Source organism: Fukomys damarensis, unplaced genomic scaffold (genome assembly GCF_012274545.1).
Source record: "Fukomys damarensis isolate Sample0158 unplaced genomic scaffold, DMR_v1.0_HiC HiC_scaffold_8, whole genome shotgun sequence".
Lineage (NCBI taxonomy): Eukaryota > Metazoa > Chordata > Mammalia > Rodentia > Bathyergidae > Fukomys > Fukomys damarensis.
The window spans coordinates 17890982-17906291 of record NW_022900920.1 but is presented as its reverse complement, the minus strand read 5'-3'; the positions used below and the strand labels follow the sequence as shown (position 1 = coordinate 17906291).

General features: G+C 39.8%; 1 protein-coding gene across 3 annotated transcripts in view; it reads left to right on the top strand.

Moving 5' to 3' along the window:
- Positions 1-15310, top strand: part of Sec23ip (SEC23 interacting protein) — a 54259-nt gene that overhangs the window by 8043 nt on the left and 30906 nt on the right. For 2 of the 3 annotated variants that reach the window (XM_010632782.3, XM_010632781.3), the window contains exons 2-6: positions 3237-3769; positions 6699-6909; positions 8555-8748; positions 12086-12175; positions 14872-14992. In XM_010632782.3, coding sequence (XP_010631084.1) covers positions 3237-3769; positions 6699-6909; positions 8555-8748; positions 12086-12175; positions 14872-14992 — 1149 coding nt within the window. The remainder of the gene's footprint in view (positions 1-3236; positions 3770-6698; positions 6910-8554; positions 8749-12085; positions 12176-14871; positions 14993-15310) is intronic. The other variant, XM_010632783.2, reaches the window with a different exon arrangement.

Below are 15310 nucleotides of genomic sequence, written 5' to 3'. Positions count from 1 at the left end.
CCCCTCCTCCCCTTTTCCCCTTTTCCCCTCCTCCCCTCCTCTCCTCCTCTCCTCTTTCCCTCCCATTACTGGGGCCTTTGCACTGAGCTGCATTCCAAGCCCTTTAATTTTAATATTTTTCCGTTTTGAGACAGTCTCATTAAGTTACTAAATTGCCCTAACTGGGCTCACACTTATGATCCTCCCTGCCTTAGGCTCCCAGCATGCTAAGATTGCAGGCCTGAGGTGCCATATTTGTCTAGTGTTTTTACTCATTTTGTAATGAGTATCTAACTAGTTAGAAGAAGAGTACCAGAGAGAGAGAGGAATGGTCAGAGAGGCTTGAGGTTTCTGGCTGGAATCTGGATGGATGTTAGTGAGTTTTCTGTTGAGATAGTGAGATCTGGTAAAAGTGCACAGTGGCACAGGAGCCCTTCACTTTCTTCTTTCATCTTCCTCCTCCTAGTATTTCCTTGTACTTTTCATTCCCTCTTAACTTCTGCAGGAGGTGAGGAGTCCATCAGAGAGTTGGATCCAGGCCCAGCCCAGAGGCAGACTACAGCCTCTCATTAAAGTGCACTGAATTTAAGACAGTAAATTCAGTTTTAAGTGTATTAAGTCTGAAGTGTACGTGGCTGAATCTGTTGGAAGTTTTGAGGAAGAAGTTGGAAAATAGCTTCTGAAACACATAAGGACAGTCTGGGTTTGAGAAATAGTTTGGGGTGTCACAAGTGTACAAGTGCTCACTGAGGTTGTGGATCTAGATGGATATGTGTCCACGTGAAATTAGAAGGTGCCCTGAGATGAGTCCTGCAATATGCGGAGATCACAACTTTATTTATAATTGATGCTAATTAGAAAAATATTTCTTGGACTAGGTCAACCTGAAGTTCTCTTGAAGGGTGAAAGAAGATGGGGGTAGTGGCATACACCTGTAATCACAACATTTGGAAGACTGAGGCAGGAGGATTATGAGTTTGAAGCCAGCCTGGGCAATACAGCAAGTTCCAAACCATCTTAGATTACCTAGGGAGACCTTTTCCAAAAAGAACCCTCCCAAAAAAGGTGCAAGATCGCAGATGTTTTTCCCATGCTTTCCATTGTTGGGGGATGAACTGAGAACTACAGAGGATGAGTCCAAGTGACAATCACAGGACTGCAAAGAGGGGTGGAACTAGAAATACATCAGAAAAGTAGAGTGATGCAAACAGAAGAAGGGCTTTGTGCAGGAGGCATTGTTTTATTTTTAGTTACAAAGTGACAAGTGATAAGGGAATATTTGCAATAGTGTACCAATAACAGTTCCAAAAGACACAATCCCAAATGTTATAGTCTGGGTTGTGATATTTAGAGCTGTCCTTTAGACTGTGGCCCAAACTGGAATAGTGTAGTACTGTAGTTAGGGTATAAAATACAGCGGGATCAGCCTAGGGGCTGAAGGCAGAATCTCTGAGCCCAGTGGCCTCCTTCAGTGGAAGTCAAGGAGAAGCTGGAACTTTGGCGCATCTGTAGGGGCAGGGGTCATATTCCCTGTGCTGGCCTGGGTCCACCTCTCTGATAGACTCCTCACCTCCACAAGTAGAAGATAACAAATGGGGAGGAAGATGAAAGCTGTAAGTGAAGGACTCATTAAAGTTCAGTAAGGCAGAGTGGGGTAGACTTTTGTGGTCACATAGAGGGAAATGCTTTTTTTATTTTACAACTTGGTAGCAGGTCAGCAGTGAAATTATTTGAGTTGATATATTACCCACAGTGAAGATTAAGTTGGGCAAAGGGAATTGAGAACTTCCCTTAATTAGAAAAGCGTCTTTTCTTTCTTTCTTTTTTGGTGCCAGAGATTGAACTCAGGACCTTGTGCTCGCAAGGCAGGCAGTGGAACCACTGAGCTAAATCCCTGGCCCAGAAAAACGTCTTTCCTAGTGATTTGGTGTTCTGTAGTGATTAATTACTGGTTGTGACCCTGATGATTTTAAGGATGGTAATTAATGGTTGGCCTACTTTACCTTGGAAATACAAATACTGCAGGCTTGTCTGTACATTTGCTTTGGAAATAAGAGCCCTGACACACCCGTTCTTGTCAACAGAATATCTGTACTGTAGAAATAAAATTACATGTATTTGGTTCATGAGGCAATGTTTGAATTATATCTTACCAGGGAAGAAAAAAAGATTCAAATTAGTAAGTGAGCATACTAGTTATGGATTTTGTTTCTGTTCTTAAAAGCTCCTGTATACAGATGTATTTACAAAATAAATGTTAACTACATTTATTTAAAAAGTATGGAGAGTACTATACCAAAATGTTAACATTATTAGTGCTTGTCTTTGGGAGGTGGGATGATGAGTGAATTACAGTTTTTCTTTACTTTGGGTTTTTCTTTTAGTATTTTTCCTCTCTCTCTCTTCTACTGTAACTTCATTCAGCACATTAGGCAAGAACTTTAATCCTGAGCTATCTCTTCAGCCCGTTTTTTTCTTTTTCTTTTGGGACAGTGTTTAGCTTGGTTATCTAAATTAGTCTTGATTTTTTTGTTTTGATGTGTTTTTTGTTTTTGTTTTTTTTTTTGGAGACCATGTCTTGCTGTGTAGTTCAGGCTGTTTTTAAACTCACTTTGTGGTCCAGGCTGGCCTCAAGTTTGGGTTGATCCACCTGCCTCAGCTTCCCAAGTTCTAGGATTACACATGTGAGCCATCACATCCAGCTATCTGGCCTTCAATTTGTGATCCTCCTCCTTCAGTCCCCTGAGCAGCTGCGATTACGTATGCACCACCATGGCAGGGTAGATTTTTCTTATTCATGTTTTCTAGTTTTTCATTTTGAAGGAAAAGTTTGCAAGGAAAAACAGGTTTTGCTGTCGTTTTTTTTTTTTGTTTTTTGAGACAGGGTATATACTATTTAGTTCAGGTTGACCTTAAACTCACTGTGTAGCTCAGGCTGGCCTTGAACTCATGGTGATCCTCCTTCCTCAGCCTCTCAAGAGCTAGTTTTACAGGCATATGCCACCACACCTGGCTCTTTTGTTGTATTTTTTTTCCCTGCTTAAATATGTTAGAATAATAAATTAAGAGGTAGAATATTTTGTTTGTTTGTTTTTTGGTACTGGAGATCAAACTCAGGACCTTGTGCTTGTGAGGCAGGCGCGGTGCCACTGAGCTAACTCCCCAACCCAAGAGGTATAATTGACAGCCCGTCCTTACAGAATCTTATGGAATAACAATGCACTCTTTAAACCATTTGCTGTCTTGCTCTGTTTCAGAGGATTCCACAGATGTTGGTGAGGAGGACAGCTTCCTTGGTCAGACTTCTGTTCACACATCCACCTCACAGACATTTAGTTACTTTTCTCAGGTATCGAGCAATAGTGATCCTTTTGGGAATATTGGACAGTCACCCTTAACGACTGCAGCAACACTGGTTGGACAATCAGCATTCTCCAAGCCTCCGCCTGCTCTCCCTTTCACAACTGAATCCCAGGATGGGTTGACTACATTTCCGCCATCTGTTTCAAAGGCTCAGTATGGTGCTCCACCTTCCTCACAGATGGGAATAAATCCTTACCTGCCTTCTCAGCCAAGTGGTTTCCCTCCTTCAAATTTTGGGAGCCCACCCCAAGGAAACCCCCAACAAGAATATAATCCATATCGCCACACCCCTGTCAGCAGTAGGGCTAATCCCTACATCGCACCCCCACAGCTGCAACAGTGCCAGACCCCAGGCCATCTCACTCACCCGCCAGCCTCTGGACCCCCAGTACAGATTTACCAGATGCCCCCAGCATCTTTGCCGCTGGTATGTGGACAGATCTTATTCCTGATTGTGTGATTGTCTGTCTTGCTATCCTTAGGCAGTGTTTTAAAAGAAATTTGTGCATTTTATAATTTATATAAGGCCACATTATTGTCAGGGGCTAGTTTGCAGATGCCGCACGCTTTGAAGTAAAATTGTAAAGGCAGCTCATTAAGGGCACATATTTTAGTTTATATTACCTGTTTACTGAAGTAATAATTTATTTCAATGAGTTAGCCAAACACCAATATTATCAAGTTTTAGTGTAAATTACCAATAATAAATGTCATGTAGGATATGTGACACCTTAAGATGGTTCTTTCTTTCTTTTTTTTTTTTGAGACAGGGTCTCACCATGTAGTTGAGACTGATCTGGAACTCACTATGTAGCCCAGGCTGGTCTTGAACGCACAGCGATCCTCCTGCCTCAGCCTAGCCTCACGAGTTCTGGGATTATAGGCATGCGCCACCACGCCCAGCTAAATTTTTTTTTTTTTTAAACAGTTATTCTTTTCATTCATGTTTTCTTATCTCCCCCCACCCACCCAGCACTGGGGATTTGCACTGATTTTGCTCTAGGGGTCTTTGCACTGAATTAATCCCCAACCTTTAAAAATTTTTTTATTTTGAGACAAAAGTCTTGTTAAATTGCTAAGTTACCCAGGCTAGACTCTATTTTGAGATCTTCTTGCCTCAGCCTCCTAGACTGGTGAAATTACTGGTGTGGCTCATTGTTTAATTATACTATTCAATCAAAACACTCAGTTACAGAAACTGAAAAAAAAATTTTTTTTTTTTTTTTTTTTGGTACCATGGAATGAACTTGGGACCCCTGCTTGTGAGGCAGGTGGCAGAACCATTGAGCTAAATCCCTGGCCCAACAGGGACTAACATTGACTTCTCCAGTAATTTATTTATTCTTGTTTTGCCTTTTTAAGACAGGGTCTTGCGAGGTATCTCAGGTTGGCCTCAAACTCATGGTGATCCACCTGCCTCAGCCTCCCAAGTGCTGGTATTATGTGTGTGCTGCCATGCTCAGCTTCTTCAATAATTTATTTATATTTAATTTGGTTTTTTTGTTTGTTTGTTTGTTTTTGGTACCAGAGATTGAACTTGGGTCCTTGTGTTTGTGAGATAGACTCTGGAACCACTGAGCTAAATCCTCGGCCCTATATTTATATAATTTGGATCTAGACGGTAAATTTACATCTCAAAGGGGGATGATGGAATAACATGTATGTTGTGTAAATTTTATGAACTTACTTTTTTTTCTTAATTACTTGTTCAGCTGACTTCCAAGGGGAAATCAACTCATTAAAAAAAAACGGGTGGGGGGAGCTGGGTGAGGGGGGCTCATGTCTGTAATCCATGCTACTCCAGTGGCTAAGGCAGGAGGATCACAAGTTCAGTGCCAGCCTGGTAACTTAGCAAGACCCTTTCTCAAAAGAAAAAGGATCAGGGATGTTGATCATTGGTAGAGTACTTGCCTAGAATGCATGAGGCCTAAGGTTCAGTCCCTGGCACTGAAAAAAATTATTCATAGTTAACCAATTTAACTTTTCTTTTCTCGCCTCCCTCCCCACCCCTCCCCTCTCCTTTTCTCTCTAGTTTTTGGGATGGGGTTTGTTAGTTGTCCAAGCTGACCTTGAATTCCTGGGTACAAGGGATCCTTCTGCCTCAGCCTTCCAAGTAGCTGGGACTAGGGGCACATGTGTACCATTGCACCTGGCTTGATTTCACTTTGTTGTATATCTTTTCTTAAGGCAAATATCTTGTAGCACCTATGATTTTTTTTTTTTTTTTTGGTACTGGGGATTGAACTCGGGATCTTGTTCTTGCAAGGCAGGTGGCGGCACCACTGAGCTAAATCCATGGCCCCAGTTCCTATGATTTTTATAATTTTTGTTTTTGTGAACATATTGTAGATGCTGTAAAATTTTTTTCTAAGACATCTTTAATGGCCTTAGTTCTAGCATTTGAACAGAAATAAAATATTTGTTTTGTTTTTGGTACTGGTAATTTGACCTCAGGGATTGCCAAGGTACCATTGTCAGCCCTTTAATTAAAATTTTTGAGACATGAAAAAATTTATTTTTTTTTGAGAAATGATCTGGCCAAGTTGACCAGGCTGGCCTCAAACTTGTGATCCTCTTTTCTTTAGTTGTCTGTGTACCCTCATACCTGGCCTAATTTACTGTATTTAGTGTAAATTAATAAAGTTTCTGTTAGCTTTTGAAATTGTTTACAGTGGTTTCCCTTTATGAATAACCTTTTGGATAAATTTTTGTTTCTGTAGTTACACATTTAGGATAAATTTTAAAAAATGGAGTGGTTGGGTTGAGGAACACACACACTTAAAAAGTTAGAGAATGCTGAGTATGGTGCTGCACGACTGCAGTCACAGTCCTCAGGAGCTGAGGCAGCGGGATCACTGCCAGTTCCAGGCCAGCATAGGCTACATAGTGAATTCAAGGCCATCCTGAACTATGTAGCAAGATGCTATCTCAAAGCAAAACAAAACAAAAAAACAAGACAGAACCCTTAAAAAAAAATTAAATAAAAGTAGAAGACATATGCTATTGATTTCATGAATGTGTTAGTTTACTTTGCCATTATTATGTAGAAATCTAGTTCACTTTGCAACTGATTTGGGGTTTTATTATATTTTTTAAAAAAATACTTGCTTTAGGGGCCAAGGATTTAGCTTAGTGGTGTTGCTGCCTGCCTTGTAAGCACAAGGACCCAAGTTTGATCCCTGGTACCAAAAAAAAAAAAAAAAAAAAATTTGCTTTGGAGTCTAGTTTTTATAGTAAGTAGTTACACTAGAAATATAGATAGCATAATTATTATTAATGTCCATTTAATTCTAAAGCATATGCAAAATTATTCTTTTGAACTAACATGACAGTCTTAACTTTGTTGTCCTTTTCAGATTCCTCCTTCAGTACAGTCACCAGCACAACAACAAGCCCTTGTTAAACCTGGAGGTCCCTCTGTGCAGGGGCCACCTCCTTTTGTACTTCAAAATCAGTATGAACCAGTCCAGCCCCACTGGTTTTACTGCAAGGAGGTAGAATGCAAACAAGTATGGATGCCTTTCAGTACTCTGGACTCTTTGAATCTTGAAGAAGTCTATAATTCAGGTTAGTGCTGATCATGTTTTCATTCACATCTGATTTTATGAAGAGAAGGAATGCAGAATATGGCTTACTTTTGTAAATTTCAACTCCTTAATTTTTGTAGAATCCATCAGATTCTGTACTTTATAAAAAAAAGGTGGTGGGGGCCCGGGATTTAGCACAGTGGTGCTGTGCCTGCCTCGCAAGCACAAGGTCCTAAGTTTGATCCCTGAAAAAAAAAAAAAAAAAAAAAAGATGGTGATACTATTGTAAATTCTGAGTTATCTGAATAAGGGGTTTTCAGGTATGGTTTAGTCATTTCCTTTCTTTAAAGGTGTTTTAAATCAGAGCAATAGAGTTGTTTCTATACTCGATACTCCAAGTTCCAATTTTCCTATATCCCTTACTTCATTTGGAATTATGTAGTTATGGAGGCATTTATAAAACATTTTCTGTGGAACTCTGGATCCTGGAGATGCTCTGTGAAAAAATTTTCTGCAATCACAAGTAAGCATCTCTGACACTGGGTGAACCCAGGGCCTTACAATGAGCTATATCCCCATCCCTTTTTAATTTTTGAGAACAAGTTCTCACTAAATTGCTGAGTAGCCCAGCCTGGGTGTGAATTTATGATCCTCTTTGCCTCAGTCTCCCAGATTGCTCTGATTATTGATGTGTACCCCACACCTGGCTTATTTCCACTTCTTGAGAAAAATGATGTGTTAAAGTTCTGAAAATCTTGTACTGTAGAAATATATTTCTTTGTCTTGGGAGTAGTTTATCATTAGACTTAAAATCTGGTAATATTCTCTATCAACATCCTTCATGGAACATTGCTGTATGTGGATGTTATTGCTATAAATTTTAAAAAATTCATGAGTTTTTTGAATTGCATTATGATCATGGCTTTAAAATTTATTCTGGCTATTTATTTTTCGCAAAAGAGTCAGTTTGATGTGTTGGCACATGCCTGTAATCCCCACATTCTGGGAGGCTGAGGCAGTAGGGTTGCAGTTTTGAGCCTGGCCCCAGCAATTCAGTGACTTAATGAGATCCTCTTTCTTTTTTTGTGAGATGGGGTCTTGTGTTGTAGTTGAGGCTAGACTTGAACGCACTCTGTAATCAAGGCTGGCCTCAAATTTGTGATAATCCTTCTGCCTCAGCCTTCTGAGTGCTGGGATTACTACACACTCGTATCACCACACGCTGATTAGTAAAACTTCTTTCATAATTAAAAAGGACTGGGAATGTAGCTCATTGGAAAGGCCCTGGGTCCAATCCCTAGTATTGAAAAAAAATTATGATTTTTGTTGTTGTTGTTGTTTTGTTTTTTGTACTGGGAATTGAACTAGGGACTTTGCGCTTGTGAGGCAGGTGGCGGAACCACTGAGCTAAATCCCCAGCCCAAAAATGTTATGATTGTGAATAGCATAGGTTAATCTTAAACTTATTTTTATATTTTAAAAAATTTTTTTTTCTGTTGCCGGGGATTGAACTCAGGACCTTGCAATTATGAGGCAGGTGGCGGCACCACTGAGTTAAATCTCCAGCCCTAAACTTCTATACTCTGGTTGTTAGTCATTAAGTATTGATTAGTCACAATATTTTTATTTGTCATTTTTAAATAGGTCTTACATTGGTTGGGGAAAATGTGGTCTTTGTTTTCTAGTCCAGCCAGACCCAGAGAGTGTGGTTCTTGGCACTGATGGAGGGCGATACGATGTCTACCTCTATGACCGAGTGAGGAAAGCTGTGTACTGGGAAGAGGAGCCAGCTGAAGTGAGGCGCTGTACTTGGTTTTACAAGGGGGACACAGATAGCAGATTCATTCCCTACACAGAAGATTTCAGTGAAAAGCTAGAGGTATGAATGCCTCATTTATTTATTCCTTTCTTTTAAAAATGTAGGTCTATGGGCTGAGGATTTAGCTCAGTGGCACTGTGCCTGCCTTGCCAAGCACAAGGTCCTGAGTTCGATGCCTGGTACTAAAAAAAAAAAAAAAAAAAAAAAAAAATGCAGGTCTAGTATCTAGTATGGATTGGAGTTTTATGTGGTAGTACTTACTGATGGAGCTGACTTTATTTACAAGGCAGCTTGTTATGCTTTTCTCAAAGATTACTTTTTTTTTTGGCAAAATAAAGTTGCTTTATTAATTTACAATGAAAAATTTTATGCTCAGTGTCCAGCTGGTTAACAGTCTTCTCCATAGAAAAACCATATGGGAACCAAAATCATCATAATCAGGAAAGTCCTTGGAAAGTACAGAATTGGACAAAGATAGGAATACTCAGTTGGCATCATAGTGGCACCATAATACTTATAATGGCATCAAACTCTGAAATTCCAGTTCCTAGAATAGGGGCACACAGTATCAGAAAATGAACATTCATGTCCTGTGTATCAGAGCAACCTCTTCACTGAATTGTGCAAGACACTCTGACATATCCCTATTCTCTGAGGCGCCTTTATACCTTAGCTGTCCTATTTATAAGTTACATATAAGCCAGGTGCAGAAGTTCATGCCTACAATCTCAGCACTCAGGGGAATCAAAAGTTGGAGCTCAGCCTGGGCAACTTATTGATTTAGAAAGACCCTATCTCAAATAAAAAAAAAATAAATAAAGGGTTGAGGATGTAGTTCAATGTGAAAGCCTTGGGTTTAATCCCCAGTACTCCCTTGCCCCCCCACAAAGATACACAGGAATGTGCCCTCATTTAAACATGTTTAGATAATATACAAGCGTACAAGATCAAAGTCACTTTTTTAGCTGTTACTATCCAGTGCTACTCAAACCCCTGTGAGAGATTAGAGAAGTGAGGCTTAATTGGCCGCCTCTATGAACAAAAAGGAGAAAGTCTGCACTCGGGGGTGATTGTATATTGCAGGGAATAACTTCAGACAGTTGAGGTTGTTTACCAGAGAATGTACTGATGGATATTGGAAAACAGATGACGCTTGTGTTACTTAGATTGCTTGTGCCCGTGTTTGTGTGAATGAAAGTGAGGTAAGCCAAAGGTAGGACTCCTTTGCTGACTATGAAGACTAGCGCTCCCTGGCTGCCTATGAGTTAGGCTGACTCCGTGTCTCTGTCATTCACCCTTGTTTGCCCCAGGTCTGGGAGAACTAAGTAGCAGGTCTGTGTCCCAGTCGACTGGATGGGTTGGCCACAGGTGGTGCTGTGGATGTAGGGCTTGGGACCTGGGCTCACCTATAGTTTATCAAATTTGGAGTATACTGTTTCTGTCCCCCCCCCCATTTTTCTACATGCAAGTAGCATTTGATTCTCTTTACATCAACAAAATTCACTTTGGGGTTTTTCTCTACAATTTTTTTTTCTCCCTTTAGAAGGTGTCCTAAAGGTCACTTTGCATTGGTACAGAGGGATGTGTTGGGCCTGAGGGTTGGCTGTTCCACACTGGTTTGGTGCAGAAACTTTACACAAGAGACTGATCTCACTGGGCAGTGCCTGTACCACAATGCTTGTTAATACTGAATACCTTGCCTACACCTTTCTCCTTTCTTCATCCAGTGTGGATATATTATATACAAAAATAAACTCCAAGTGGCTTAATCAGCTAAATGAAGAAGCTCTACGAAAGATTACGTTTTTTTTGAGATAGTCTCACAGTATAGCCCAGGCTGACCTTGGACTTGTGATCTTCCTGCCCCAGCCTCTTAGGTGCTGGAATTACAGGAGTGCACCACTGTACCTGTCAGGAAGATTGCTTTTTAAGTGGTGCCATCTTTCACAAAGTGCTGATCATAGTCTCTGAATCTGAAAACAGAATTTGCTTTTCAGGGACACATCATAGATCCAATAAAGTGTTTGCATAGAACTTTCAAAAAGTGTTCAGGTTTCCAGATTTGATGTTAACAGTATATGGCAAGCATATAGACATTTTCAGATTAATTTTAGCAAGAGGTTGAAATAACCTCTGACGTGCGTGTGAAAATAATTTAAAACAATAGGAAGAAATGTCATCCCTATTACTAGTTTTTTAAAAAGAGTTTGTAACAATTTATACTTGTTAATTAGCAAAAAACAAGCAGGTATGTAAAATGGTTGTGTCAGTGGTTTCCCTAGCTTCCTATTGAATCTCTTCCTAAGAGGCCCTCAACAGACTTCTACTTTATAGAAAGCAGAATGGTGTAGCTGAAAAAAAAGAGAAAGAGTAAGAAAATGATGGCACAGTAAAGATACTGGAGGCAGAAAGTCCTGGGTGGGAATGAACCACAGTTCTGCCATTGCTTCACACTAGTTGTGTAATCTTAACCATGTACAGTACTTAAAATGTTTGTTATGGGTTGAACCTTGTCCCTATTCCCACTCTGCCCCCAAATGTGTTGAAGTACTAACTCCTATTACCTCAGAATGTGACCTTGTTTGAAAATAGAGTCATTGCAGATTAAGTTACCTAAGGCAAGGTCATACTTGAGTAAATAGACTGCAGTCCAGAGGTGGCAGAGTTGTGGCACGTGTGCTGCAGTGGGCTGTTTGTATCATTGAAAGCTCTAGAAGGTTTGCCATCACTGCTTCAATGTGGCTGACGTCCTTGTAAGAAGACAGCCATGTTAAGACCAACAAGGAGAATGTAATGTGACAATGGAGGCAAGGGTTGGAGTCATGCTGCAAGTGAAGGAATGCCGAAGGTTAAGGGCAACACCAGAAGGTAGAAAGAGGTAAGGAGGATTCTTTACAGGCATCAGAGGGACTGTTGTCCTGGTGACTCCTTATTTTGGACTTCTTGCCTTCATAACTATGAGGCAATAAATTTGTTACTCTGTTGGTGGTACTTAATGACATCCATCCTAGAAAACCAATACACTGTCTAGACCTTGGCTTCTCTCTACAATGGGGATAGTATTATTTCGGAGTGACTGAGAATAATTACTTAAATGAGGTAATGTGTATAAGGTATAAAAAGTGTGATTATCAGTAAATTAGAGCTGCTATTACTGTTGATTTTGTCACCGTCATAGTTTTCATCTTCCCCTATACTTTTTCTTTTTTTAATCTTATTGAGTTTATTGGTACTTTTTAAGTATACAGCACAGTTACATTCATCATTGGGATCTTGTACCTTTACATGACAGGTCTTGGTTCTCATTTTTTTCCCCACACCCCTGCCTCCTTTATACTTTTTCTTGATGTACTAGAGATTTGTCAAACTAGATTATGTATTGTTTCCTTTATTGTAGGCTGAATATAAAAAAGCTGTAACCACAAATCAGTGGCACCGAAGATTAGAGTTTCCAAGTGGAGAGACTATTGTTATGCACAATCCAAAGGTATGGCGCATTTGAAGATTTTAACGTGTTAAGTACATTTAAGAGTTACTTTGCTGTATGTGTTTGCTAAATGTTCATTTTTAGTAATTTCTACAGTTAGACATATGTAATAGCATTGCTTTTAAAGTAGTTTACTGTAATTATGGATCATGGAAACAACCCATCAGTCTGCTTTCTTGTCACTGGAATACAATGCCTGACACACATAATTTAAGGGAAATTTAGCTCACAGATTCAGAGTACATAGTCCGTGGTCAGCCAGCACCAAAGCAAACTCATGGTGGTGGAGCAAAAATGCTCATTTTGGTGGCTGGGAAGCAGAGCAGGGAAATAGTACCAGAGAGGAGACCACATATAGTAACCACAGTCATACCTCCATGACCCTCCCAGACACAACCTGAGGTGTGCTTCACCCTAGGCTCCCAGGCCAATCAAGTTGACAGAATTAAGCTTAGCCACTACACAAAAACACCATTTAAATTGTTCTGGTGAAGTTTCTGTGTTGGGAATGTGTTAACTGAAGCTTGGTCTGCACCATAGAAGTAGCTTGATACATTTTTTCACTTGATTAGAAGTCAACCAGCTTTCTCAGAGGACCAGAGAGTAAATAATTTAAGGCATGGCCAGCCATGAGGTCTTTTGCAGCCATCAACTCTGCTGCTGTATTGTGAAAGCAGCCAGAAGAGAATATGTAAACCAGGGACTGTGATGTGCTCAATAAAACTTCATAAAAACAGGTAGTAGTGGGCCAGATTTGTCCTACAGGCCGTAATTTGCTGCCTTGCTCTTGATGATGGCTTGCTTTAACCTTTCAATACAATTTCTCCTTTCTCTTTTTAACTTTAAACCATTCCCCTCCCCTTTCTTTCTCTCCCTTCTCCTCTTTTCCTCTTCCCTTTCCTCCTCTTGTGGTACTGGGGATTGAATCCAGGAAGCTCCAAGCTACATCCTAGGTACTTTCTGCTTTATTTTAGAGCAGGTCTTGCTAAGTTGCCCAGCCTGGCCTCGAATTTGTGATCTTTCTGCTTCAGCCCCTCCTGAGTAGCTGGGACTACAGGTGTGCACCACCTTACTTGGCTTTTTCTTTTAATTTATTAGTGATTTTTTTTTTTTTTTTTTTGTACTGGGGCTCAAACTCAGGACCTTGCACTTTCAAGGCAGGCAGCAGAATCACTGAGCTAAAACCCTGGCCCTTAGTGATATTATAATTTATTCTTTACCATCCATATTTTCTCTGAGCTCTAGGTTCTCACCTGTAATGATATTTACCTCCCAGAGTCATATTTTAGGTGAAGTAATTTCTGCAATTAATAGGGCTTAGCATATAGTAGTTCTCAGAACATAGGATTTTTATTTTACAGAAAAATACGAAAGAATACAAAAGTAACCCAGTCTAGTATTTCTCTATCCTTAATGATTTGGAAATAAATAAAAATAAAAATGTCAGTAAAATTTATGTATTTATTTATTTTTGATACCGGGGATTGAACTCAGGTCCTTGCACTTGCGAGGCAGTCACTAAAATTTAAACAGTATAAAAAGACATGCAGTGAAAAATAAAAGCTCTCACTCTGCACTATCCATTGATGGCTACACCCTTAACTTTTTGTTTTGTTTTGTTTTGTTTTTTTGGTACCAGGGATCGAATTCGGGCCCTTGTGCTTACAAGGCAGGCGGCAGAACCACTGCGCTAAATCCCAGCCCCCTTAACTTTTTTTTAAAAATACAAACACAAACATTTTACATGCCATACTGATACTCATTTCTTTTTCAAGAAAAACATCTGACATAGGGATAAATATAATCAGTTGTTTTAACTGAGTAGATATCTTTCCAAAAAGTGAGTGGCGGGTTTTGGCATTCAGTTTTTGTTACTGAAACTGAACTTGTAGCTGGGTATGATGGTGCACACCTATAATATTGGGTGTTTGGCAGACTGAGGCAGGAGAATCCAAAATTCAAGGGCACCCTGATTAACTTACTGAGACTCTATTTCAAAATTAAAAACAAGAAATGGGGGTGTGTGTGGGATTAACTCAGTGTTTCTTAGGTTCAGTCCTCAATGCTGGGGAAAAAAGGCAAAAAGAAACACTAAATTTGTAAATAAATTGGGAATTTTGCCATTTAAAGGACTTTGTCTTACATATGATTATAAGACAAAGACTCCTCAGTTACAAACAATTTACCCTTTTTTTCTTTCTTTTGGTGGTACAGGGAATTGAACTCAGAGCCTTAAGCATGCTAGGGAAGTGCTTTACCACTGAGCTACTTCATAGCACTTTGAAGAATTAAATTAAATTTTGAGATAGGATCTGGCTAAGTTACCTAGGCTGGCTTTGAGTTTTTAACGTTCTGCCTCAGCCTCTTGAGTAGCTGGGATTACAGGCATGTGCCAATGTACAGTCCTTGATTTCTAATGTATAAACCTGGAGTTTTATGTTAATTTTTATAGACTTCTGGTTTATTTGTATGATTTTTTCTACCCTAGATACTGGAAGTGATGGTATTGATTTGTTTAATTTTGATGGTTAGTACTAGCTGTAGTCTTACAGAATTGGTTTGGAGGAACAGTACTGTTACTTGATATATAAACTGTACAATGAAGCAGAATTTCTTATGTATTAAAATACAGTATTTAGCCATTGTGGAAAATAATTTGCTAATGAACTCTGTCATAATCCTGTTGTGTTTTGAAGGTTATTGTTCAGTTCCAGCCTTCCTCAGTGCCTGATGAGTGGGGAACCACACAGGATGGACAGACAAGGCCCAGGGTTGTAAAGCGAGGGGTTGATGACAGCCTTGATGAAATTGCCGATGGTGTGTATAGTTTGTTTAGGAGTGAAGTTTTCTTCACTATTTTAGCATTGTTCTTTAGAATGATGGAAAAAAAACCAAAACACAGTTATTAGGATTACTTTGTCATACTGTTCAGTAATCAGCCAGCTTGGCTTGCTTCTGTCTGCCAGCCTGCCTACCTGCACTTCTCCCCTCCCTTCGCTTCCCTTTCCTCTGTTTCTCTCTCTGGACCGAGTGTCAAACCTATGGGTGCTCTGCCACTGAGCTACAGCCCTTGCCTTTTTTTAAGACAGGGTCTCACTAAATTGCCCAGGTGGATATTTTTTTTTTTTTTTTTTT